At 35.7% G+C, this 26,767-nt stretch overlaps 1 protein-coding gene across 1 annotated transcript in view; it reads left to right on the forward strand.

The window, feature by feature from the left end:
• The window catches only part of LOC113235322 (transmembrane and TPR repeat-containing protein 1-like), a 136,074-nt gene that overhangs the window by 351 nt on the left and 108,956 nt on the right, over nucleotides 1–26,767 (forward strand). The window contains exon 2 of the mRNA XM_026470983.1: nucleotides 895–1,072. Within this exon, the coding sequence (XP_026326768.1) occupies nucleotides 895–1,072 (178 nt within the window). The remainder of the gene's footprint in view (nucleotides 1–894; nucleotides 1,073–26,767) is intronic.

The following is a 26,767-nucleotide window of genomic DNA, read 5'->3' on the forward strand; positions in this document are numbered from 1 at the left end:
ACACACACACACACACACACACACACACACACACACACACACACACATACACACGCACATTCATATACACTTGCACACACACTAACGCACACATACGTTTTAAGATCCGTCGATTGTTTTGACGTTGTTGGGAAATGTAAAAATTAAACATTAAATTAAGTATAAGTTAAAAATGCTAAAAGTGCATTTATAACTATGGAAGAGCGGCGCCTCCTGACAGAGGTTTGATAAGCTTAATAGGAGGTACCATCCACTGTTAATATAAAGTTAACTGTATTACTGAAATAAACATTTACGTAATATTTACTATAAATGCCCTAAGCTTAAAAAAAAAACTCAAAAAGCACATTCGGGAAATATGCTGTCACCGTTACTCTACCGCAAGAATAGAACAAAGCTCAGCTAAGCAAGGCGAGGAAGGCAGTATTTTATGCCTTCTTCAGTGATATAATCGAATGTGTTACAAGGGGTTTTTAGTTCTATAAATAAATATATTTCTAACAGAGAAAAACGTGTGACACTTGTCGTTTTACCGGGTTAGATAAAATTTATACGATTACTCACTGCTTATGAATTTAGAGGTTCAAGAACTTCACAAACCTTTCAAGTATTTCAAATTGGTACGTTAACCAAAAATACTAGCGCAGCTATGCGTTAACATTCTAAATGTAAGCTTTTGACATTGCCCCTATTTCATAATGACGTCACATTTTCTTGTGAGCTTTCATTGTTTGATTAAGATACGTATTCGGGTTTGTTATCTTTTATTTCAATTACAGAATATAAAAGAGATGACGTTAACGACATTTTCAGCTAACAATACTGTATCTCATAGAAAGTTGGTAGATATACTTGAGATTTTTGTGAAATAAAACTATTGTGCATTGTCTACAGACTAAACTACGCTCTATGTGGTCTATCGCCGTGGTGGTGGCACGCGTGCAACGCGGTGCTCCACGCCGCGTGCTGCGCATTAGTAGCGCGCGCAGCTGGCGTGCTGGCGCGCCTGCACCGCCCGTTCGCTGCCCTCGCCGCGCTCTTGTTCGCAGTACACCCCGTGCATACAGAAGCTGTGAGTATATTTACATAGTAGACGCATATCACCGCACCCAGGCTCAAAGTGAGTAAAGATCTCCAATACCATTCATACTACCAGTTTGTTTTACGAAACTTCTCACGCTATTTGAAATGAATAAATACTTATTTTTCAATGTCATGTTCTAGACCAAATATCTTCTTATCGTATCGATGGCATACACTACAATGCTTGCCATCATGGCGAAAGGATTTGCCACTCGTCTTATGTTACTTACGGATTATTGCGCCGGGTGTGCGAGACGTACAAGATATGAATGATTCGCTGTGCGGGAACGCTTCTTTTGTGTACCCCAGCAAATGTCTTAACACAAGATCGTCACTGATTAGCCTTGTACATACGCGTAAAGTACCTATGAATGTAATATAGACGCCATTATTTCCAGTAATATAAATACATGGTAAAATAAATACATGAATTGTTATCTATTCAGCAAAGAAAACAACGGTTAAGATAATTTTTCATCCTCGCAACTTTCCATAATGCGATGTATTTCCGAGGCTGTATGAATAATTCAGTGCAGCGATGCGTTTCCCGCTCTAAATGCAAGCTCTTGACACCGCCCCTATTTTCTCATGACGGCTTGTTTCCTTGTGAGCGTTTCATTATTTAGTCACGATTCGAATTCGGGTTTGTTGTCTCTTATTTCAGTTACAGAACATGAGAGAGATCACCTTTTTGTCCTTTACAATTTATATTGCTATTCAAAGTGGATAATATAAGACTTAACCGCTCACGCGATACATGCAGCCGTAGACGCATACCACACCTAGAGGTGCCGGTGATGATTTTATTACCGATTTATCGGATATCGAAGTTATAACAGGTAAAAGAACTAATATTAATTGCTACTTCGGTAACTACTCTAGCAAACCATAAAGTTTTTAATGCCTGGGTCTGTCATTTAAAAAAATAAACAACTTCAAAAATTCGTCACGACAATCGTGTGTGTTATTGTTTGGGCTGGTGATTTCGGTGTTTATTTATTGAAAACATACCGTAAGTAGCGTTTTTTAAGTTTACCCTGATTATAAATGTTTATAAACTATACTTTAAGGAGTAATTTCATGGTATACGTTAGAACCACTCAAACGGAATATTATCATATTTATCCAAGTACACCAAAAATTTCATTAATGCTTTTTAAGTGCAGGATTTGCGGTGTATTACTGCATTTTATTTGAGATGTTTTTGTTGGTAGTACGGAGGGTATTTATTTAGCAATACAGAATAATAATTTTTATTTATAAAAACTTGTATTTAAACTGAATCCTGTTCTAATTTGCGAATCCAAATAACCGCCATTTTGCGGTAGGAGGAGCGCATCGCGTGAGCGGATAATAGATAGCTCCGCACCAAACAGAATGTGGAATGCGTAGCGCGTAATTGAAACGAGCGATCGGAGCAATCACTGACACGAGATTATCCATTATGCCACAGGCATGCAAAACTAGATCGCAACACAATAAACAAGTGATTACAACCTTATGGCAATGAATTTCAGGTACGCTAAAATGTACATATAATCGAATCTGAAAACAATTGACAAATGCACCTCGAACTTAACAAAGTTTGGAAATATTTTGAGCACTCTGAACGTATTAATAAAATTTACTGCTTTGGAGGCATAGACATTTTTGCAGCTGTACGAGCGACAAGTAGTAATTATACGTTGGCATTGTGACAAATCTCGCAAGACGCGCGCTCCCCATGGATTGTCTCCAATAACCAGGTCGTTTGTCTTATTTGTTTCATCGTAGGTTGTACAAATGGGGTGGTTCAATAAGAATCAATTCATGTCTGCACATCGATGTTGAGAATTTACTGACAAGGACTTCCCTACCTACTTAGGTGTTCGGCAATATAACAAGTATATATGTGGCTATCAAATGTTTTATGCGATCTTCTTTTCTTTTTCAGCCTTAGCCATTTACAATTGTTAAGTTTACAGTTCTGTTTTTTATACTAACAAATCTGGTCAATGACTTTCAATTGACACATCCAGAAATGTTGGGTTGTTGTTTTTTTCCGTTAAATTATGTTTTTCTAAATTGCACGACCTCATAATTTCAAATAAATGTTTTAAAAGTTTATGCTAAAGTTTTTAAATCAAAATAAGATAGTATGGCGTCCTGTACTTAGACCTGCAGGAAGAAATTTCTTTAAAAAATAAGCAGAATCTTTTGTTTGTGTTTTTCTTTTGGTAAATGTGAATTGTGTATGTCTTGTACGATAAATTGCGAAATAAATAAAATAAGATTTTGTATAGATTTTGAAAAACCACAACCTTATACTAAATCTTGTTTAAATGAACTTCGAACTACGAAGCGCCTATCAGGAATATCTTTATTATTACATTTTAGTCTTATGACGATCTCCATGATACAACGGTGTGCGCAAGTGTGTGTGCCCGGTAGTACTTGTCAACTTATGTCTCCCGGTGACGGGCACAGTGGCAACGTCTCTCAGATCTTTGCGAATTTCTTTGCGATTTAAAGCTCTGGGCGGCACTCCAACTGCTATGCACAGGCGTGTCGCTTACCACCAGGCGCATGATTTGTCGGTTTCGTCACTTAATAAATAAAAAGGACCCATTGAGGGAATGAACTTTTCTAAATTGTTTCCGATCTGAGTGAATTGCTTTGGTACTCAGTACGAGGAATTCCCTAGTTTGAGACCAAATTATTGCCGTGGTCGTCCGACACATCATTTATTTAGGAAATGAAACTATTTGTTTTTGTTTCACATAAACCAACGTTTGGAGCCTCTGTACAGGTCTCATGGTCACGGCTGATTGAGATGGTAGAGCCATCAACCAGTTATGTCTAATTTTCACTAATATTACAAAGTTATTAATTTAATACCTCATTATTAAGTTTCTCAAAGAAACATTCCAATTTACGATACATGTGTTTTAAAAAATTATTTTATTTCAACAATATAATTTGTCTACATAATTTAATTATAATAATAAGTAATAATGGAAATTAGAATTAGTTAAAGCATATTATTGTTACTTAGTACTGCAGGGATTTTTCATCGGAGTAAATGCTGGATCCCAAACTGGTAGTACGAGAAACCATTTTCACTGTTGAAATTAGGATGTTTTTTAGTTTTAATGCTGCCTCTCGCAGAATCCTGGGTAGATAATGGACTTCTTTGCAATGAGCTGGAGTTATTCAAACTTAATTGAGTGTGTACGTTTATACAAGACATGCGCGCAGACTGCAAACTTATTTACGCGGCGCTATGTTTGACATCAGCTGTACGTCCTTTGCAAATTTGCATCCCGTAATGGGATGTTACATTTCACGGGTCTCAGCAACTAAGAAATCTTTCTCAGGGGCTTGAAATAGATGTAGTTACACCCACGCCTGAGGATTCTTCCGATCTTGTCTGTAACACCACAACCTAAGGTAAAATGACAGGTGTTCGCTCGAATGTTGGTGGTTTGTTGGAAAAAATAAATATACGCAACGAAAAAATAGTTTCATTTCCTATGTGTAACAAGAGAAAACCTCAGAACTCGATAAATTGTTTTTTTGTTTATTTAATATAAATCAAGTAAAAATACGTTTGTTATAACAATAATAACGCATAATGATAATAACGCGTACACACTCGTAGCCCTGCACTAGGTAAACCCTGTAGGGCGGGTGCCATGGACACACAGTAGACAACCACAAATTACACCCAAACTCACGAGAAAAATAAATGTAGGCCATACAATTTTTTTTAAATTTCTCCCCGCCCGGGAATCGAACCAGGGACCTCTGCGTGGCAGTCCAGCATGGTAAACGTTCGGCCACTGAGGCAGTAATATATACTAACAGTGTAGTCGATTCTACGTACTGATTTTGAATTTCCAAGCAACTCAACACTTTTCTTGCCACCATTGTAGGCAAAGCGAGCAAGTTGAAATCAGCACAGTTAATGCAGTCACGTATTAGATGCAGCGACTGCGCAAGCACGTCTGCCGGCGTTGTATCCTCACAATGTGCATAGACATCTTTTATACTGTATTGTGCATCTGGCGAGGGAAGTTGTATCTTGGTTTGATATTTAAATAAGCTATAAATGTGTCTTAGGCCACAAATTCGCACAAATGGTATTGCGTTCAGAGGAGCGTTTAAGGTATGCGCGATACAGGACACACCAAGACAAACGTTTGCGCGCAATGTACGCGCAAACCATGAACGCCCCGCTGAATGCTCCACCGTTGCGAATTTGTGATCTCAGGAATATGTGGCATTGGTAATCATTTTTGAAACACCGAGAACAGAAATTAAAACGCTAAGCCATAAAAAGAGCTTAACCACAATGCAGTACCAAAAAATAATTCCATCAAGCATTTTTTTTTTTCAATTTGAACTTCTATTTTTAATAATTAATAATACTTGGTACTTGGTGTGACGGGCTGGTGTCCGCAACTCGACGTCAAGGCGCCTATTTTGCGTGTTAATAATAATTGGCGTTTGAAATAATTAATAATTAATTGGCGTTGGACGCTATACGTGAGGATCAAAAAAATTAAAATTAAATGAAACCATTTTCGTATCGAAATCGCGTATTTTTTTTATCCCAAATAAACCACCGTTTTATGCCCTACAGTTCCCACAGTCACGACTGACTTTTTCAGTCGTAGCCGTGATCGTGGTTCAAAGGACCCGAAACGTTGGTTTATTTGAAAAAAAAACACAATTTATTTTGGAAAAAATAGTTTCATTTCCTATGTGTAACAATCGCAAAAACTTACAAAGTCGTTAATTAAAATGAAGATAAAGAATTTCTATACCATCTAAGGTATATGATTCCAATAAAATCCTGAAAAAAAAGCTGTTATTGAACCGTGAAACGTGCTAAGCATCCCCCAGCTGAACTGTCATTGCTCTACAATGAGATACGTGCAGCAAAGAACAAAACAATACACAGTTTTCACAGCCACAGCCGACAGAGCGCTCTATTCCAGTTTTATTGGCCTGCCACATGACGTTGTCTGAACCTTTATCCCTTTGTACCAAGCAACCGAGTACGCGTCAGTTTCAGGTTACATTGCTGTCTATCGCTTTGAAATATAAATGCTGATAAAACGGGAATACATCTTTGAAAATGGTCGACTTACGTGCTTTTGCTGTTTGTTGAGGTTTTATTACTTTATTTAGCATTCGATTTAAAAATTCCTCTGTAAAACATTCTTTTGAGAGAAAGACATTTATAGAATTTGTTTTATGCAAATGCGTATGATATTTTTCATGGTGAACATTTTTTTTTGGTCAGGAAAAAACCGTCGTCGTTATTATGAAAAGTGTCGCGGCCCAAGTCAGATACGATCTACACGGAGCAGTCTCGTTATCACGTGTCCAACTGTCCATGGCAGGTGCGGACTCCCGCCGCGCTGCACTCGCTGACGATTGAATCAGTGTTTGATAAAGTAAAAATAAAATTGTTTTATTTATTTTTTACATTTACAAGAGATAGGAAAATATGAATAATGTGGTCAAATTACAGGCATATGAGACTTGTCAACTGAAGTCTCCGGGTGAGACATAAATTGACAAGCCCACGACTTTCGTCCGTCCCGTCACATAGTATCATTAAAAAAATTGTTCATTTTTTATTAAACACACCAGCACGTACTACAATATTTCATGTAATATTAAATTTTAAAAACTTAATCTAATTGCGTAACTAATTATAGACGAGCACTACATCCAAAAAAAAATGTAAACCGTTTTTAATAAATAAATAATGTAAACCATTTATAATAAAAACACATTCATAGCCTAGCACTAGGGAAAACGTATGTCACGGATGTTTGGACACACACATAGACAACCACAAATTACACCCTGAGTTGGGATTTTTATTTTTTAAAACACTCCTACGCACTAGGAAAACCACGTATCGCGGATGCCATGGACACACACATAGATAACTACAAATTACACCCAACTCACGAGAGAAATAAATGTAGGCATACAAATATTTCTCCGGGCCCGGGAATCGAACCCTTCCGGGTTCCCTGCGTGGTAGACCAGCATGGTAACCGTTCGATTTCAATCTAGAAAACATAATTGAACAAAACAATTATTCATTTCTGCGTTTCGTGTCCCTCGAGACACTCCGGTTAACTCACGGCAGCTGTTTAACGGTAACTGAACAAACAGCATTTGCGTAATTGGAATGTAAATGGCCAGTTTTTTATCGATGGTTCTTAAGACTGCAAGATTTATTTACTTTTCACTTAGCTGTTGCACGCGACTTCCAATAATTCATTCCCTCAGCAGGTGAACACATACAATTTTAAGCCAAATTAATATTATAAATGAGAAAGTATCTTTATCTGTAACGTTTTCACGTCTAAACCGTCGAAGTAAAATTGATAAATTTTTATATAATGCGGTCACACCGCGAACGAAGCTAAGCTTACTTAGCTCACGTAGCCGGGACATCCTTTCATACTTCGTTTCAAACCGCGAACTTAGCTAACCGAGCTTACTAAATTAACCCACTGATCCCACTAGCTATGTATAATATGTCACCCTTCTGCCGCAAGTATCCATAGTCACTACTTACTACGTATTTTTAGCTTAGCTGGCATAGTTGGTTACGTGCAACTCATGACCTAAGTTAAGTTAGCTCGCTTCGTTCGCGGTGTGACCTGCTATTTGACCTAGGAAAAGCACATAGGCTAGTTTTTTCATAAAAATAAAAGTTAAAAGGGACTAAATACGGAATGAAAGTTTGTATGAAGTACTAATAAAACTATGAAAATTAGCGCAGTACAGTAAGTAGACTACTCAAAGTATTTATTCTACGCAGACGAAGTCGCGGGCAACAGTTTGTTGTTTAATATAGCGGTGGCAACTGCTACTTATGCAATGCACATATGGAAAAGAGGGAGGGTGCTGTACGTGCACGAAGGCACTAGCCTTTTGTGCACCGGATGAAGTCCATGAGAATGATCATGACAACCCTGTCCACGGGCTGATCTGAGATCAGGACCTGAACTGCTAAGGTCCCTGTGCAGGCATGCTTACACAGGTAATAGTGCACTTCCCTTATAACCTAAGGTTAACAGGGAGAGGTACTATAATCAAGACGTAACTATAATAATAACATAATAATAATAAATTTTATTTTTCAGACAACAACCAGTTCAGTTTTGTAAGTAAACAATGTTGATTCTTAATAATTATGTTAGAATAAAATTAAAATACAACAATAATAAGATATGGGACTGTTTAATGTAGGTACTTGTTGCTTTCCTTCCTATATTTCTACTGATTAAGAAGATAGATTAATTTATTTATATTCGAGGAAACGTTAATAAATTTCGCCTATGTGTTGATGATCAGATTTCGGCTTTGTAAATTCAAATCAAATTCAAGACATATTAACATAACAAATGAAGTCTACAACGCATGGAATCTTAATATGAGTTTAAATATGGATTTTAACATCCTTACTTATAAACAGTATTTAACTTTAAATAACGCATTAGACAATGTTTTAAAAAAAATCTCACCTATAAATATTAATTAGTGCTAAATGATTGATTAATTTGTTGTTTAAATAGCTGTCAACTTAAACACCCTAGGAACCTTGTTTAACTCGCTAATTAACGAGATAGCTGACATTAATCAGCTGTTAGAAAACGTCAATGAGTTAAGCAGATTTGTTTTGATTTTTATTGTGACAAAATGTTTACTTGAATTGTGAAAAAATGGAAAATTTTCGGCGTGGTATAGCAGATTTGCGGTACTTTAGACAGAGGCGCGCAAAGAACATGAAACGATACGATCCACTGCTCCAGTTAGATGAAACATGAATTTAGGAAACGATATCGTTTTTCCAAAGAAAATATGCTAAAGATAATAGATAATGAGCTTGTTAGTATTTGTCTTTGATTCAATTTTTTAATTTTCGCTCCAAATGTCAAATGACAGCCATCTGACAGCATTTTTTTTTTCTATTTTTTGGTTTTCTATAGTTATTTTTAATGGTTTAATCATTGACTTACAAATAAATGGACGACGGGTCTAATACAAAAACCACGAAAAAAATGTCCCAAGTCAATCTATTTAAACGTAGTGACATGTAAAGGAATATGAAAAAGCTAAAACGTTGAATTTAAATTGTAATGTCATCGCAGTACTGTCTAATTTTGCTTGCAACAATGAAAGGCGCAAAAAAAACACCATATTCAGCTTCTACTGGAAACTTACCAAAATGCACCATATGTAGCTTCTAGTGAAAAGTACTTGAACACAGGTATAATGGAGTAGCCTTTATTATTTATAAATAAATTTTATATGTAAATGTTGAATTTTATACAATGCCATTCATTACGAGCGTCTGATTTTTTTTCTTGGGTTTCGAGAATTCTCGTACCCGATTTCTCGAGTTATTCGAGAATTTTTTTAAAAACCGTAAAAAATCAGCTCAATCAACTATAAAACTAAATGTGAACTTTTCGAAAGTTGTTTTGGCCTGGGTATTCTGAGTTGTGCCCCGAAATAAATTCCATCGTTCTTGGTCCCAGATTCGATTCCCGGTAGAACCAATTTGGGAAATGAACTTTTGTAAATTGGTTCTGCTCTGGGATTCTGTTGCTCTGATAGTCATGGGGAGTATGTACAGAGAGTTCCCTAGTTTCAGACCAGGTGATTGTCTTACAATAGAATACCAAGACCAGACCATTTAGAAAAGTTAATTTGTTAAATTGATCCTACCGGTATCGAACCCGGGAACTTCTCATCCAGTGCCCACAGTGCAAACCGTTAGGCTATCGAGGTTGTACTATTTGTATTATTATGCATTGTTTGCATGTGAAAGCTACAAATTGCTTAAACTTTAAAAAAAATCCTATTTAATTTGCAGTGTCAGTCTGCTTCAATTACCTTCTTTGTTTCTTAAGTTGGTGTATTTTGTCATTCATCCAACTTTTCATTTTTAATGCATTTTGGCGGTGTAAGATGTTCTCTGTTAATACTTGTCACTTTCTCCCTAAGTTCAAGCTATGTCTATTGGATGAATTCCTGTATTCTCTCCTTTCTATGCACAGTTCACTCATTGATGTAATCACATACCAAGGCTTTAATATAAATTTAATAAAATTTAATATAATGCCTAGGCACCAAAAACCAGTTCTTACTAGCAATGTTGGCAAAGTTGTTTTTTTTTCGTAAGCCTTTACTGGTTATGTACATATCCGATTGTCTGAAATGAGCCGAGCAAACAAATTTGTATATTTTCGGGATAAAATGTTCTTTTCGTCGCGATTCAGCTATTGTATTTCTCCATAGTGAGCAAAGTATAGGATCTCGAGGAAAACTGAAATAAATACATTTATTATGCCATGCCATAAGAAATGTACCGATGTTTCGATTTCTTTAAATTCAAATTCAACGTAAAGCCAAATTTTCATAATCCTGAAAACCGATTCATTATAAAACCGTTATACTTTAGGGAATCTTGGATGCTTATTACAAAGAAAAGACTAAGTTAGCTTAGGTTTGTTTTGTAATATTCTAAAAAAAACCTGAAAAAATACTTTCGGGATTATGGAAATTCATGAAAATGTTATTTCGGGCAAATGTATTTTCGGTCTTCTGATTCGTAACTCCAAGCCGTAGAAAGAGTACAACAATATTTGAAAGTATTACTAATATGTATTAAAAAATATTTTAATAATAACATTAGCATCAAAGCGACTCTATGAAATTTTTGTTCTAAATATTTCAAACGCTTGTGTTTGAAACAATTGAAATTGACGTGTTGGATCTCGTTCAGTCTTTTACGCAAGCTATGAGTCGGAAAGAGACAGTTAGCTATTTGATTATTTTGATTGCTTTTGTAATTTATATTTACGGTTAATTTAAATATAAATTAAATACTATATCTTATACTAGTGCATAAAATAACACTATTAAATGACAACTATGATAACACAATATAGTACTTACTGAAAATAAGATATACCATCCTGTTGTTTCACTTTAGTTGAGTAATTATTACAAGGTTTTACTACACAGTACGGCATCATTGAGAAGCGCGCTGTCAGCCGAACAAACGTAGACTAAAGCGTGAATGACGCTCTGTATACGATTTTAACGCCCTATAAGTTCGGACACTTTTTAGCGCGGACCCGACGTCCATATAATTGTAAGTCAATTGGTTTAATCTTCCAATATTGACGTGGTAATTATTTTTTCTTCATTCAACATTACTTAACTAAAAAGTGAAGTGAGCAAAGCGTTCAATTTTTTTTATAGGTAATAAGAAAGTTAAATAGTACTTAAAATCTAAAATAATGCTTAACTAAATATTGACTAAAGGGATGTTAGTCGCTTTTTATTAGTAAGGCTGTAAGTATATAGGTATATGAAAGTTGCAATGCTTAATGAACACACAATGAACACAGAATAATCTATATATAACATCTTCAGAATGAATGTGACCTAATTAGAAAAGTAAAAAAATGAGCTTATACCGTAGAAAGACCTGAAACTGACCCATTGAAGCACAGACTCACTATATGGGTCTCTTTGATATGTTTGAAATTCTACTCTCGCGAGAATTCAAACGTCGCATTTATTGTTGAACGAAACACAACACGCCACCAAAATTTTAACAAACGCGACTTATTATAACTTAGAGGACTTTTTTTATAATTAAAAGTGCTTAATTTTGGTAAGGTTATAAAACATCTTGCTTAACTCGTAGAAATGAATGAGACTTGATTCTTATTAAGTCAAATTACAACAAAAAAGTTTACTTAAAAAGTGACTTCTAACGAGATATTCCCCACATTTGGTAGCAGCAGAGCTCCTTGTGAAAACCACCTATTTCTACCTATTTCTGCCGCGAAACAGTAATGTCAGCATTACTGTGTTCCGTTTTTGAAGGGCAATGGTAGTGGTGATATTATACAGATATGGGACTCGTCAACTTATGTCTCAGGGTGACGGGCGCAGAGGCAGTGCCCCTCAGATCTTTGCGATTTAAAGCTCTGTGTGGCTGTAGCTTACCATCAGGCGCACGACTTGTTCGTCCCGTCACATGATATTATAAAAAAACTATAGATTTTGTAAACATATTTTTAATTTTTCAAATATTAAAATAATCAGAATGTAATTATGATGTTATAAAGCTTAATGTTTCATTATTTTTTGACTTCAACTTCACTTTAAGTGTTATAAATTAAATCATGTAAAATTGGCGTAACTTCATATCTTATTTGGGTATTCCCAAAAAGTTGGAATTATGTATTGGGTCACTTTCATTTTATAAATGCGGATTATTCAGCTTATTCTGTGAATTTGTAAGTTATAACTTGTAACATGGAATGCGGTTTCGTATTCACAAACGTGCCTTGGAGACAGTATGGCGACAGTTTTCGGTGCAGTCCCGTCGCCTCCAGTTTAATGACTTGTCTGAATGCTAGGCATTCCTGTTACGTAGTATAACTACTAATAGACTCTGTGGGAATATAATTTGAATGCGTCATTTTGATTATATCTTGATTTTAAAGGACAAATGTTTTGTTAACTTTTTAAATATTTTTGTATATATTTTATATAGTCTTTAGGCAGTTTAGTTTTATATTGAAATTCTAAATTTAATTTATGTTTTTTTCTTTCATTTGCCAGATTTGTTTGTGCTTGGTATATACATTTACTTTCTTTGATTTAATAGACTGTAAGTATAAGTCCATTAATCTGGCTCACTCTTCAATAGCACCAGAATACCATTAATAGGTACAGTCCGCTACAAATGTGAGTAGCAATATTAATTTCTTCAATAATTTATGTTACCGTATCGACTGAGAAACAGCGTCGCAGCACTTTCAGTGAGTCGACAAGAATCTGAGTGGATGACCGATTCTGTAACACAACCACACACAACCCACAGGCTGCCTATTATGTTCATTACATTCGTGAAATAATTATTTATTTAAGTTTTTATTTTTTTTATTTCTTAACTAGTATGTAATGAAATGAGACATTTGTGCATTTCATTTAAATCTTGTATTGTAGTCACAAAAGATTATCCTATTGTAGTTATAAAGTAAGTGTACTAAGTGTGTAAGTGTAAGTGCGCTTTTATACGGAATTTTTTATTATTTTTTTTTTGTTAAGATATAAGTGCACATTTGACTTCCATCTCACCTGATGGAAAGTGGACGATGGAGCATGCACACCTAAGTAACGCCTATTCACTCTCGCCTTCAAAAGGTTCAAGTTATAACGTTCAGGAAACAAGTCTACAGGTAGGGAAAACCACTCCATAGCCGTTCGCCGTATAAATGTGGAAGCGAAACGCTTCGGGCGAATTCTTGGAATATCCACAACATAGGGGTGGAACCGCAGCCTACGCCTGGTCCCCCGATGATAGGGAGCAAGGATAAATGATATCTATTCTTTTCTATTCTGTTCAATATAGTGACGAAAAATACTTGACTTTAAAACAATTAAAAACTTTAGTCACCTACTGATAAAGTTATCCGTATTTGCAAAGCTCCCAAGAGTCCATCCAAAACATTGTAAAGTAGATGCAGAGATCGCACATCGTCTAGACATCTTCTTGCACTTATGGTAACTGGCTGTAATTGGAAATCTATTCGATAGATTTAAATTCAAATAATGCCTTACTCATCGTTTTTTGACAAATCACTAAAATACAGACAGCAACAATCGTTATTAACTCAAAATTGAGGCTATCAGCGTAAGAATGGTGTAACCCACATTTAACTTTTTTCTACTATATCATTTTAAACGGTAAGTACATACCTAATCATTTTATATTTTGATGCTATTTTCATGTACATAAAATATTTCATGACTATTTTTCTATACACGCAAATAGCACTTTAAATGATACTAATAAATTTTACATTTAAATTTCATTACCTAATAAAAAATATCTAGTAAATAAATATATTTTTACACATGAAAAAAGACAAATAAGCACAATTACACACATCAAAAATGTCTAGGGATCAAGTGAATATTTTTGCAATAAAAATTATTTAAGCAATATTTACCAAATCCAGTCTTCCAGGACGACTTCTTACTTTAATGCTTATGTTTTATTTAACCGCTTACCCCTATATTTAACAAAAATAAACTAAAATTGATGTTTTTGCAAAATGTGGGAAAAAATTCAAATTAACGGCGTCAGTTTCTGTGTTCGCGAGCCCATCGTAAACGGGTCCTGCGATTGCAGGGTGCAATAGGTGGAACTCTGAGCGGCCTTCGGGATCGCAGACCCACTTCACGTAAACGATTTCGGATTGTTTGATCGCTTATTAGCAAGCCTGAGGAGCTGTGGAGCCTCGTAACCAACATCATGGCGGTCATGGTACGATTCCGTCGAGCAGTATTTTGGATATACCGGTCCTGTCTGCGAGTCGTGATGCGAGATCGTCCTCCATGTCGCTCGGCCACGCTGCCCGTCATGCGATAGCGCGTCCAGAGGCGACTTATGACGCTATGTGTAGTGTTAAGAGTGAAAGCCACAGCACGTTGCCTGGAACCAGCTTCCAACATTCCGACGGCTCGCATCATCACTTCTCGAGTTAAATGATGTCGTCTCTCCATAATAATGTAAATTGTTTCGGTTCCGATGCAGATATTGTAATGATTTTGTCAAAACGCTATAACTCATTTTTATACAAAACCACATTGACAATCGATTTTCTTCTTATTATCGAATTTTAAATAATATTCCTTATTTAAATGTTAAAACTCACTAAAAAGTATCAATAGCGATACAAAAAAGTTAATATAATTAACCCTAATTGCAGCAATACTCTTAAACGTACTTGATCCCTAGACACTTTTGATGTGTGTAGATTTTGGCGCACAAAGAACATACAAGAACGAGTAACAAAGAGAATAATAACAAATGTAGAATAGTCAAAACATAATCATACATACAACTACTTATAAAACTGACCAGAGTGTTTATTATTAAAAACGGAAAACCAAGAAAGTTTAACAATTAAAGCATCCAAATAAAAAAATAATTATGTGCTTCAGAATCATTTAAAGTAATATTGTAGAAAAAAATATTTTGTGGCTTACACCACTTTGACGCCGATAGCCTCAATTATTTACGGTACAACTTAGTATAACGAAAAATCCTAAATTACTATATTTAAATTAATCCTAAATCCTAAATGTCTTTAGAATTCAAAGTATTTTTTTGGATCTAAATCGCATATATTCGTTTTCTCAAATAAACCAAAGTCTGAATGAAACATTGCAATCGCGAAAACCTAAGAACTCCACTAGTATGTTTCTGTAATTGAAATCCTGTCGTAATATAGCATTGCCGTCTTCCGGATTGAACATAGTAGAGGTAGGGAGAGATACCACAATCTCAGTCACAGAAGACTTATGATCGCAGGGATATTAGTCCCACAATCCACAATGTATTGCGATATTGAAGATGACTATTTATTTGTTTGTGCATCGTTAAAAAGCAGTTGTAGGCATCGAGCTGACCTACATAATCCCATTTATATACTCATATATAAATGAGATCATATCTCAAAGCTCTTAATATATTTTTGTACACTCTGTTTTATAATTTATTGTTTTTTTTTATATGACATCAATGCCTGTGCATAACAGTTGCAGTGCCACTCAAAGCTTCAAATCTTAAAGATCTGAGGGGAACTGCGACTGCGCTCGTCACCCTGAGACATAAGTTGACAAGTCCCATGTGCCTGTACTTCAGCAGCACCCTTACCTTCAAAAGCGGAGCTCGGTAATGCTAACATTAATGCTTGGCGGCAGAAATAGGTAAGGTGACAGTACTTCCTTGGATGAACTCTTTCACAACGAGCTCTACTACTGCTGTTGTTTCATTCAAAAGACGTCCATAGCTGGACATAGGCCTCCCCAATGATTACCACAACGATCGGTCTTGCCATGTTTGCATCAAGCATATGCCCACAAAATTGTTTCCGGTGGTGCCCACACTGCGATTTCTGGTCTTATTTTTTTACCTTATTGATGGCATACACTATTTTATTGAAGTCCAGAAGTTATTGCCGCCATCCGCGTTATTAGTATTAGCCGCCATGTTGAATTGTGGGACATGTTTCAAATGGTGATAAAAGGATTTACCAATTGGTGTGACGTGAGACAATGCTGACCGTCTTCATCGTCATCCCACCTTTTTATCACCCTCTTTACTAGTTCCTGGCCACTTGCTTTTAAAATTTTGAATCGTTCTCGAATTCCTTTTTCCTTCACTATTCTTACGCCGTTACTCGCGTTAAAATTCTCGAAGCGAAAGGACGTGCATTCCTCTAGTAAATTTATACTGTTTAAGTGTCAAAAAATTTTCTTGTGTGTGTTTTATAACGAAGAAACACAAAAGTGTCGGGAACGTTGCGCACATAGATTTTTACAGAAAAGTTCAAATTATCGAAGTTACCAAGCATCACTATGTCTTTGAAACAGTTCTTGATACGCGAAGAAACGATTAGCTTCTACAAGGACATCATCAGGCTCTCAGACGAAGTCAAATATGAGAAAACTGATATTACATACGAGCTATAAACGTACTCGCCGTCTGTTGCGCAGGGTGCGCCAGACTTAGAGAGAACATGAATTGTACACCATACGAGGAGGCTCATTTCGTGAACTATTGCACTACCGGTACACGGTCGCCACTTGATACCTCTTTGATCCCTTCGGTTATTTGTTCTGCGAGCTATATTGCTGGTGAAATTACAAGCACATGGGACTTGTCAACTTATGTTTCAGGGTAATGGGCGCAGTGGTAGTGCCCCACAGATCTTTGCGATTTAAAGCAACGGTGCCATTGCAAATGTTACGAACAGGTGTGTAGCATACCACCAGGCGTAAGACTTTCGTCCGTCCCGTCACAAGGTATTATAAAAAAAAATTATACTGATTTATTTATTTATTGAACACCCCAACAGTTACTACAATATTTCATGCAATATTATATTTTTAAAAACTTATTCTATTGTATAACTAATTATAGGCGAATACTGCTGACAACAATAAAATGTAAACCGTATTTGGTCAGCTTAGTACAAGAAGTCATTAATTGCCATATAATTTATACGGCAATTAATGACTTCTTGCAATAAGCCGTCAATTTAATTAAGAAATAACGCACACATTCGCTATGAATACCCGCACTATTGAAAACCTGTGTCGCGGATGCCATGGACACACACATAGATAACCACAAATTACACCCAACTCACGAGAGAAATAAATATAGGCCATACAGATATTTCTCCCGGCTCGGGAATCGAACCCGGGACCTCCGCGTGGCAGACCAGGAAGGCAACCGTTCGGCCACAGAGCTAGTTAAAATAAACATGACGTTTTTATTTAAAAAGTCGATCTCAAAAGTTACGAGTAGTTCCTCTTTCGCTGTGTACGTAACCGTGGTCTTCTCAACGATAATTGAAAGCGTAATGTGGAAGTCCTTGTCTAAACGAATAATATGAACCCAAGCGCAATTGTTCATCCCGTCGCTTGATATGATTTAAAAGTTGTTTACTACACACTTATAAAGATGATATTATTCTATATAGCGTATAGAATATAGCTCAGATTACAATCTGAGAGCAATAGTTTCAAAATATCGAACGAGAAATACAAAAATCAATAATAGAAGAGATTTGTCTTCGTTACATTTTGTAGAATAGTTGTAGAAGGAACTCAGATTGCAGCTGTAAAAGTTGTGAGCTTTCCTAAGAGGCAACGCAATGACAGTCGCAGATTAGATGCCTCCTCCACGCTGAGGATTTATGGCTTCAACATTAATATTGCCTCTCTCCTTCGTACAAGACGACTTGTCCTTAACTATATAGGATTTATTGTAATATGATTATGTGACAGATATATGTGAACACTAATAATCAGGAAAATTATCAACAATATACCTACACAAGTTTGTTATAATTATTATTTAAATGTTATTAAAGAAATTTTTCTTTGTGTTCGTTCTTTGTATTAATAGTTAAAAAAACTAGTGGAGTAATTTAAACTTTTTTTTTTTGACTAAGTGTCGGCACGAACAAGTCGTGCTGATGGTAACAAATGGTTCTCATGGTAAGCGACACGCCTATCCATAACAGTTGCAGTGCCGCTTAGAGCTTTAAATCGCAAAGATCTGAAGGGCTGTTGAGGGGTATTACAATACACAAGTTACTTGTGTACAAAGTAATTTCTATCGAAATTTTTCATCCTTCAATAATTACTAGAAATAAACTTACTAACATGCCTGTCGCTTACAACCAATTTGTATCAACTTTTGTATCATAAAAAAACCTTCATTTTGTATTATAAAAAAAAACGTAATATTAAAACTTTATCTAGTTATTTCGGTTGTATTTGCAACTTTTCTCACCCGCCTTCATAACCTACGTGGCATTTGTATTGTATATTATTTTTCTTGGTTTGTTTGGAAGTCTAGAGTTAGGGACTGGAAAACTAAAATAAAAAATATCCCGTACTATCGTACTCGTTAACCTACCACAACATGATCTAATTTACACTCATGTTTGGTGTCTATAGTATAGTTATATTATGATCACTACACCACCTAACATTGGGAAAATATACACAATTATAATTTAAAAAGTGCCTCAAAAGTTTACGGAATTACATCTATTTTCCAAGTTTTATTGAAATCGGTTAACGGAAAATGGATTAAATCCAATAAACAGGATCCATTCCCTAATTTGACCCTTAGAGGTGGAATATTTTGTTCAAAGTTGAATGAGACCACTACTGAGATACACCCTTTCCAACAAAAAAGAATCGTCGAAGTCGGTTCACAAATATCGGAATAATCGCGTTACGCGTTAGTATAAAATAGAGCATAAGTTACTTTTTTATTTATCAACTGTGGACTATGACAGTCCAAATTTTTGGTTAATAACAACGAAATAGTACACAGAAATAGTGCATATAAATTTAAAATCTAAAGAAATTAATGCAAAACAACAAAAAACTTAGTTTATGCTAATCAACTTGTTGGCAAAGTGGCGTATGCATGTCGAGTCGTACCGTGTCTTTTTGCGCACAATAGCATAAAAGCCAGCGCAGACGTGCAACAGCTACAGCATCCTGAAACTATTCTTTATGTGAATTCGAAAGACACTGATATCTTTCTGCGTAAAACTGACCCATAAAAGTACTCGTGTAGAAAACCTGACAGTGTGCTTTAAATATAACACACACAAGCACGCACGCATGCATGCACTCATGCGCGCACATCTTACGCAAGCACTCCCGCACTCCCGCACGCACGCTCGCACGCAAACACGCAAGCAAGCATGCAAGCAAGCAAGCGCGCACGTTCGCACGCACGCACTCTCTCACACTTAAATACAAATATACCCTCGCATAGCAGTTACGTCCACGCAACTTACGCACAGTAACACGTATTTTTAGCATTAATACATAGTATTTATGATTTTTACTGCTCAAAAGTATATTGTTTTTTTTTTTCTTTTAAGATTATTATTGACTTAAGACAAATCTGAGAGGGTGAGGGTCTGGTGAGCTGTAATACAGGTTTAGTTGCTTAGTACGGTATCCAGTCTCTTACAAGGGATACAATATTTAAAATTGTTAGTTTATTATAAAATAAGTGTATATATTTCCTTGTGTTGAGAAAATAAACCATTATTATTGTTATATTTACACACATTCTACCACATTATATTATAATGATTGTCGACAACAATATGAATGTTATAATTATTAATACAAAGATTAAACGAGAGACGAACACTTAGAAAAAATTCCTTTGATCCGGCCGGATTCGAACCGACGTCTTTTAGCAAACCTTAATTGACATATCGTCTGGCACTAAAATTTAATATGAATGTTGTTCGCTGTTTTCCAACGCAATGCCAAATATTAGCACCAGGACTAGATTGATTCAGTTATTGTTAATACTTATAGCAAGAAAGACAAGGCTTTAAAAGGCCTTTTTTACAAGCTTTCAAAGAGTTTTGTAAACTTTCTCCGTTGAAGACGGTATGTTGTATCTGTAATAATAGTAAATAAAGTAGGCTGTCACTATGTTTATTCATATTGTGGGTATAAACTGAGTAGTTGTGCCATAGTATGAACTATTTCGCGGCCGCAGCGCAGCTATTCCGACACGATGTGTCCGTAAGGATCTTGAATCCCCTTTATGTTATTTATTTCAGCAGAACATGCAAGTGAGCTCCCAGCGGTACACGTTCGTTGTTTGAGAATTTAAGGCGTCTCATAACGTTAACCCTTAAGTTTAATACTGGATACAATTTTTTTTTTTTGTTAGATAAATATGTATGGAAAGACAACACGGTTCTAGATTCCACACAAATATAATTCTAAGTGTATATAGTATTTAAATTTATTTAAAAATAGCAATCCCTAGAGTTTCTTGCTCGTTTTTCTCAGGGAAATCGGCACAGTGAACGGAGCAGTAACTTAAAAAATGACATTTTCAACTGTCTAAAAATTTTACCTAAGAATAAATGATTATTTGACTTTAATTTTGACTTTCGACTTGGCACTCTGTAAGATATTTTGTAACTATTATACCATAAATAAAACAATATCCAATATTTCATTATATTTCTTCTGTACTTTTGAAAATTGTGTACAAAGAAAAAGAATTGCTTTGCACACAGAAGGATACCACAAAATAATTTTATTCCGTGAAACAAGTTAACCTATAGATTGGTTGCACCGTAACCGAATACCGCGGCAGTGTAATTAAGCACCGTTCATTGAATAGCGAGGTACCTATTTTGATCCATTTACCTTACCGTAAGAATACGTATATTTTCTGAAAAACATTTGGTAAGTAAGCTAGTAGCAATAATTGGCAAACCATTAAAATTACCAGAGAATTTGCAATTTTGTGAAATGAAATGAACCAAAGAAAACGAAGGACAAAATAGACTGCAGTGCAAGGGTGAGCCTCGAGGCGGTTCAATTAAGGCCATTTGCAGAAGCGCCGTTTTCGCCGTTCACGCCGCTTATCCTGCGATCGCTAGAAATGAAGATAGAACGCCCTGTTATGTGCCCTGATAACGCCATTCCTTTTTGAATAAACTGTTTTACTCAGTTTAACTCAGTCATGGGTAAAATTACTAAAATTTATTCTCTCAAAACACTTTATAACTTGCTTTAAGCTTAATTAAAATTTCAGAAAAGTTGAAAGTTAAAGCGAGCTGGAGAAGATTATTTTACTAAATACAAGTGAATGTTCTATTTAAAATGAAAGAGTTCAAGGTGGAAGGGGTTATTTTCGAACACGCTACTGATATACTAAAACCGAGGAAAACTGGCGTGGTATTAAATTGTACCACAAGGATTTAAGATTGCTGGTAAGGCAAGAGACGGTGGCATGCGTTGCAACTTATTTGTGTAGAATTAGCGCTATCTACTCATATTAGGAAGCATGAATTTATAAATTAGTTTGAAACACACAACGCCATCTATTGACATTCATATTTGTCCCAGTTCAGAAAATATTTTTTGCTTGTGATCAATATTTGAATAATATTACAAACAAAAAGACAGCCTTGTTATATTTCATATTAAAGAATTAATTCATATCAACGGCCATTACATAATATAAACTGCCTCCGTGGCTGACCGGTTACCATCCTGGACTGCCACGCAGAGGTTCGCTTCCCGGGTCGAGAGAAATATTTGTATGGCTTACATTTATTTCTCTCGTGAGTTTGGGTGTAATTTGTGGTTGTATGTGTACGTGTCCATGGCACCTGGGACACAGGGTTTCCCTAGTGCGGGGCTATGAGTGTGTGCGCGTAATTAGTCCTTTTTATAAAATGCTCTTGGTCTTATTAGGTAGTGCAAGCTTGGACGTAGCTCGTGTTGCGTAACGAGAGGTACTTTTATAAATATAAACTGGGATAATCTTCAAAACTTGGTATTTATTGTACTTTTTACATATTTTCTTATTGAGGTTACATCTCGAACTATCAAGACGTTCTTTTCTTCTAACTTATTATTTCAAAACACATTCTAATGACAAAACTATCTTCATTCAGCCAGTAGTTCTACTCATAGAGTACAGCTTAGACTACATCCCTCTTCCTCACAACTGAAGGGGTGAACATCCCTAGCTGCCCTACCTATGGTAGGCAACTTACATAAGTGGTCAACCTTTACTATAGGCGCCACACACTGCTCGGAAGCTACTACCTTACCAACAAGTAAACCAATGAGGAGGCTATGGCTTTAGTCTGCCAAAAACCTATCTAAAAGGACAGACCATGATCACATCCTAATCAAACAATTCAAAATATAATTATTCGTCAGGTATCCTAGCTATTTAGGTAACCTGTCTAAATCCTAACTCTTTATTTCAGCTACCCTAGCTTGGCTGAATGATCCTAACAAATTTCTAAACATCACTACTATAACTTCCTAAATGCATCACTAAACTATATTCAACCTGCACGCTGCTACGACGTCGACACAGGCTTGAGCATCCATCGGACGATCACTGGGTAACATCAATATTGATCTCCCAGCTGCCTTAATCCTCATCCTGCAGCTATCCACGTTCCATCAGCTTTTCTCACTTTCTTTAAACAAACCAAAACAAACACACAAATAACCCTAACAACATATCCTAACATACATATGGGATGGGGGTATACCATATCAAGGATTCCTAATAATTAAATAAATATATTTTCCCCGAATGCAGACAGTTCTTGTTCATCTGGGAGGGCGGCCACGAACTATGCACACACACAGGACAATATATCTATCAAATTATTAGTTATATTATATATCTCTTCCATTCCTTCAGAGATCTTTCAAAAATCACATCAGAATTCGCACCCACCATTTGTAGGCTGGCGAACTCCACCATTTGTAACCTAATGTACGTTTATGGCGCCTACACCATTTGTAAGCTTGGACGTAGCTCGTGTTGCGTAGCGAGAGGTACTTTTATAAATATAAATTGGGATAATCTTCAAAACTTGGTATTTATTGTACTTTTTACATATTTTCTTATTGAGGTTACATCTAGAACTATCAAGACGTTCTTTTCTTCTAACCTAGTATTTCAAAACACATTCTAAATACAAAACTATATTCATTCAGCCAGTAGTTCTACTCATAGAGTAGAGCCTAGACTAAAGCAGTTAGAAGCACCTAATAAACTGATTATTGATCGAGTACACATTTACGCACATACGAGAGTGCCTTATTCATTAAGCGTTGGTATATTGAATCAGACGAGTAAAATTACAAAACTGCTATCGAACAATTATTTCGTGAAAGGCGATAAGCCAAAGTTTCCCCTCGTGTAGGCGCCGAGCGAAGTCGGGCGTCAACTCGTATTATTTTAACTAATAGCCGAAACACTTCCTTATGGAAATTCGGTATTTCAAGCACAAGCGACTTACGTCTTACGACTTAACTTATGTAGTAATGGAACATGCTCCCTAGAGACTTTGTTGTTTGAAATTTACATATTTTAATTTACCGCCGAATGCGATGAAATTTCTTGTAAACGAATTAGTAGAAAGAAAGAAAATACATTTATTTGACTACCGCAAAAGACGCCATACAAGAAAAAAGAAATAAAACAGTACAGTAAGAAACTAAATAAATATTAAAAATATAATCAAAACATTCAAATGTAAGACACAAATAAATATTTAATTATAAAGCAAAGTCACAAACAAAACAAAAATTAAATTAAATTTAAACACAACATATTATATTTACATAACCATAGACAATGAGGCTAAGTATAAAGATACTTCGTGTGGTGCCAGCTGCGGCAACAAAAGGGTTACTAACTCAGTATTTGCTGGAAAACGCAATGCGATCCCAGCATGACTTTCAGTTTGGACCATTGATTTAGTACATGTTAGGACCCTAAATGAAATTTTAGAAAAACATATTATGCAAGCTTTAAAATAAAAAAATGACAATAAAATATTAATTAAATAAAATAATAAATTACACATTAAAATATAATAGATGTTTGCGGGAGTGCGTTTGTGTGTTTGTGTGTTGGTATTTAGAATGTAAAGTAATGTATATAAGTAAGAAAACACATATAAATAACTAATATACTTACATAAAAATTACAGTTGTATCATGAATATAACCAAAACAAAATATATGATATGTGTGTATATAAAGTGTAAATAAATAAGCGCTGGAAAATGTTAAGAGTTTCATTTTCCAACAGAAAAGACTTGACTTCAGCTGAAAAGCATCATTTTGGATTATTAAATATGTGTCATTGTGTCAACTTTCTACCAGTACAGCTGACCTAGTTTACAATTTATAGTCTGTTACCACTAACTCGCAGATCAGACGCAGAATCGCTGGCTGCTGGTGAAACGACAGGCTCTTTACGGCATCTGTGTTTTACATTATTACATTATTCCCATGAAATTTACAAACTTCCGCCGGAGACAGTGCTATTCTACATTTCTAATGTGCCACAGTAACGTTCCGCATCGTGCCTGAGGGAGAGCGAGTGAGCGTGTTCTAGCGAGTGCAGAAGATGTGTGCGCTAAATATTTAAGTTGTGCGCTGCACCCGCCTGCAGTCAGCGCATTATTTAACACCAGCTGCTGTTATGTTACGCAACATCCTACGTACATATTACTTCTATTTATATAATCTATCTATTTACATTCACACTTTCTTACAATATATTTGTCAAAGATAATGCAATGTACAGCCGACGCACTAAGATATCTGACCCACAACCGACCATTTGGTTCTGAGAAGATAAGTGAGAAGAAAAGTGTTAAACCTTAACCTCTTAACCTCTTTTTCTAAGTGTTAAATCTTAACCTATAACTAGTGAGCCGTAAAATTCATTTTGGTATGACTTCCTGACTTCATGACGTTTTAAACCAATTTGATATTTATCGTACATTTACTTAAATAATATTAATAATTTCAACCATAAAAATGGAATTCTTCTTCCTGGATTTCATTAATATATCTTTATTGAATGTCTAAGAAAGCTCTCAGAACCTAAATGTCATCTAGGGGGTCCAGATATCTTAGGGCATCGACTGTACGCTATACGTACTACCTATTATTAAGTTTATTTGATGACACTACATGTAATGGAAATTATGAAAAGTTTTATGGACGTACTATTGCCATTATAACTCAACTCTACTCGGCATTATCATTTTACAATGTTGTTCTCATAACATTCGAGTCAGCATAAGCGTTTAGAGCATGTCCTGAATTTAAACACTGAAAAGTAACATTCCACGACTGTAACATTGAAATACCTGTATTAGCACAGGGCTCACGTCTCTGACATTAACCGGTTAAATCTGGTTTGTACCGGAGACAGCCAGTATACCCCGGGGCTTAGAGCAACGAGTGCTTCAAGTGTGTTTACTTTGCGAGCTCGCCTCTAAACGGACAACTTAAATGGCGGTGTAACAAGTAAATTAGATTTCTAAACTTCTACCCCGTTTGATAACTTTGTAAAGGGTTTCTTTGCTGGCCTTGTTTTGCATCTTTCTTTTCTTTTAAGCACAAAGGTGCATGATAGATTATTGAAATCATCGATAACAGCAAAGGCGTATATTTTAGTGGCAGTAGAGCTTCTTTGTGAAAGAAATTGTTTAGGGAAGTACTTCCATCTTACCTATGTCTATCGCCAGTAAGCAATGTGAGCATTACTACTGTTTTGAAGCAAGTAGGCGGCTGGTGAAATCACAGGTATATGGGGCTTGTCCATTAATGTCTCAGGGTAACTAATAATAAAAAAATAATTTAAAACGCTTGGTGGCACCGCAACTGTTATGGACAGACTTGTCACTTACCACCAGATGTACGACTTGTTCGTCCCGTCACTTGGTATCGTAAAAAAAAACATTTCGTAATGAAGGCCAACCATGGTTTCCTAACTTACCTATAAACACATAAAAAAAATTATACTACTCGTATAGGTTTAGTAAGTAAGTAGTTTATATAAGGAAATTAGGTAAATGACGAACCACCATTGAAACTACGCAATACAAGACTGCTTTTTATTGTCGAACGAAGGTTTACAGAAAATACAATATTAATAGATACCCACATATATACCATTCTTCCCTCCCTAGTTTCTTACCACTTATGCCATACTTAACGCTATTAAAAAAAAATAACGAGGTAAATAATGTCTAATTTAGTGGGTAATGTAACACAACTAATAACAAAAAAATGTATACATATAAAAAAAGGTATAGGTTATAAAGTAAATACTTGCATCTCTTAACAAACTTACTTATCTTAATGACTATGGGTAGAAACGTGGGCTTCGTACCCTAACAATAATGTATTTGGTATGTGAAATAAACAATCTGCTATGCAATTGTGTTTAGAGGATATACATTTAACTTTGTAATTGTAAGCGCCTAGTATTACGGCCCATCGCTGCAAACGACTAGCAGCCATTAACGGTACTCCTTTATTTTCATTGAAAATTGCCGCCAAAGGCTTGCAATCCGTTGCCAATGTTATTTCGCGACCGTAAATGTAATCGTGAAATTTAGTAACTCCAAAAATAATAGATAGACCTTCACGACATATCTGTGCATAATTTTTTTCTGCGGCAGATAAGGTACGCGATGCACGC

The sequence above is a fragment of the Hyposmocoma kahamanoa genome, unplaced genomic scaffold, assembly GCF_003589595.1.
Source record: "Hyposmocoma kahamanoa isolate Upper Pololo Valley unplaced genomic scaffold, ASM358959v1 87, whole genome shotgun sequence".
NCBI lineage: Eukaryota > Metazoa > Arthropoda > Insecta > Lepidoptera > Cosmopterigidae > Hyposmocoma > Hyposmocoma kahamanoa.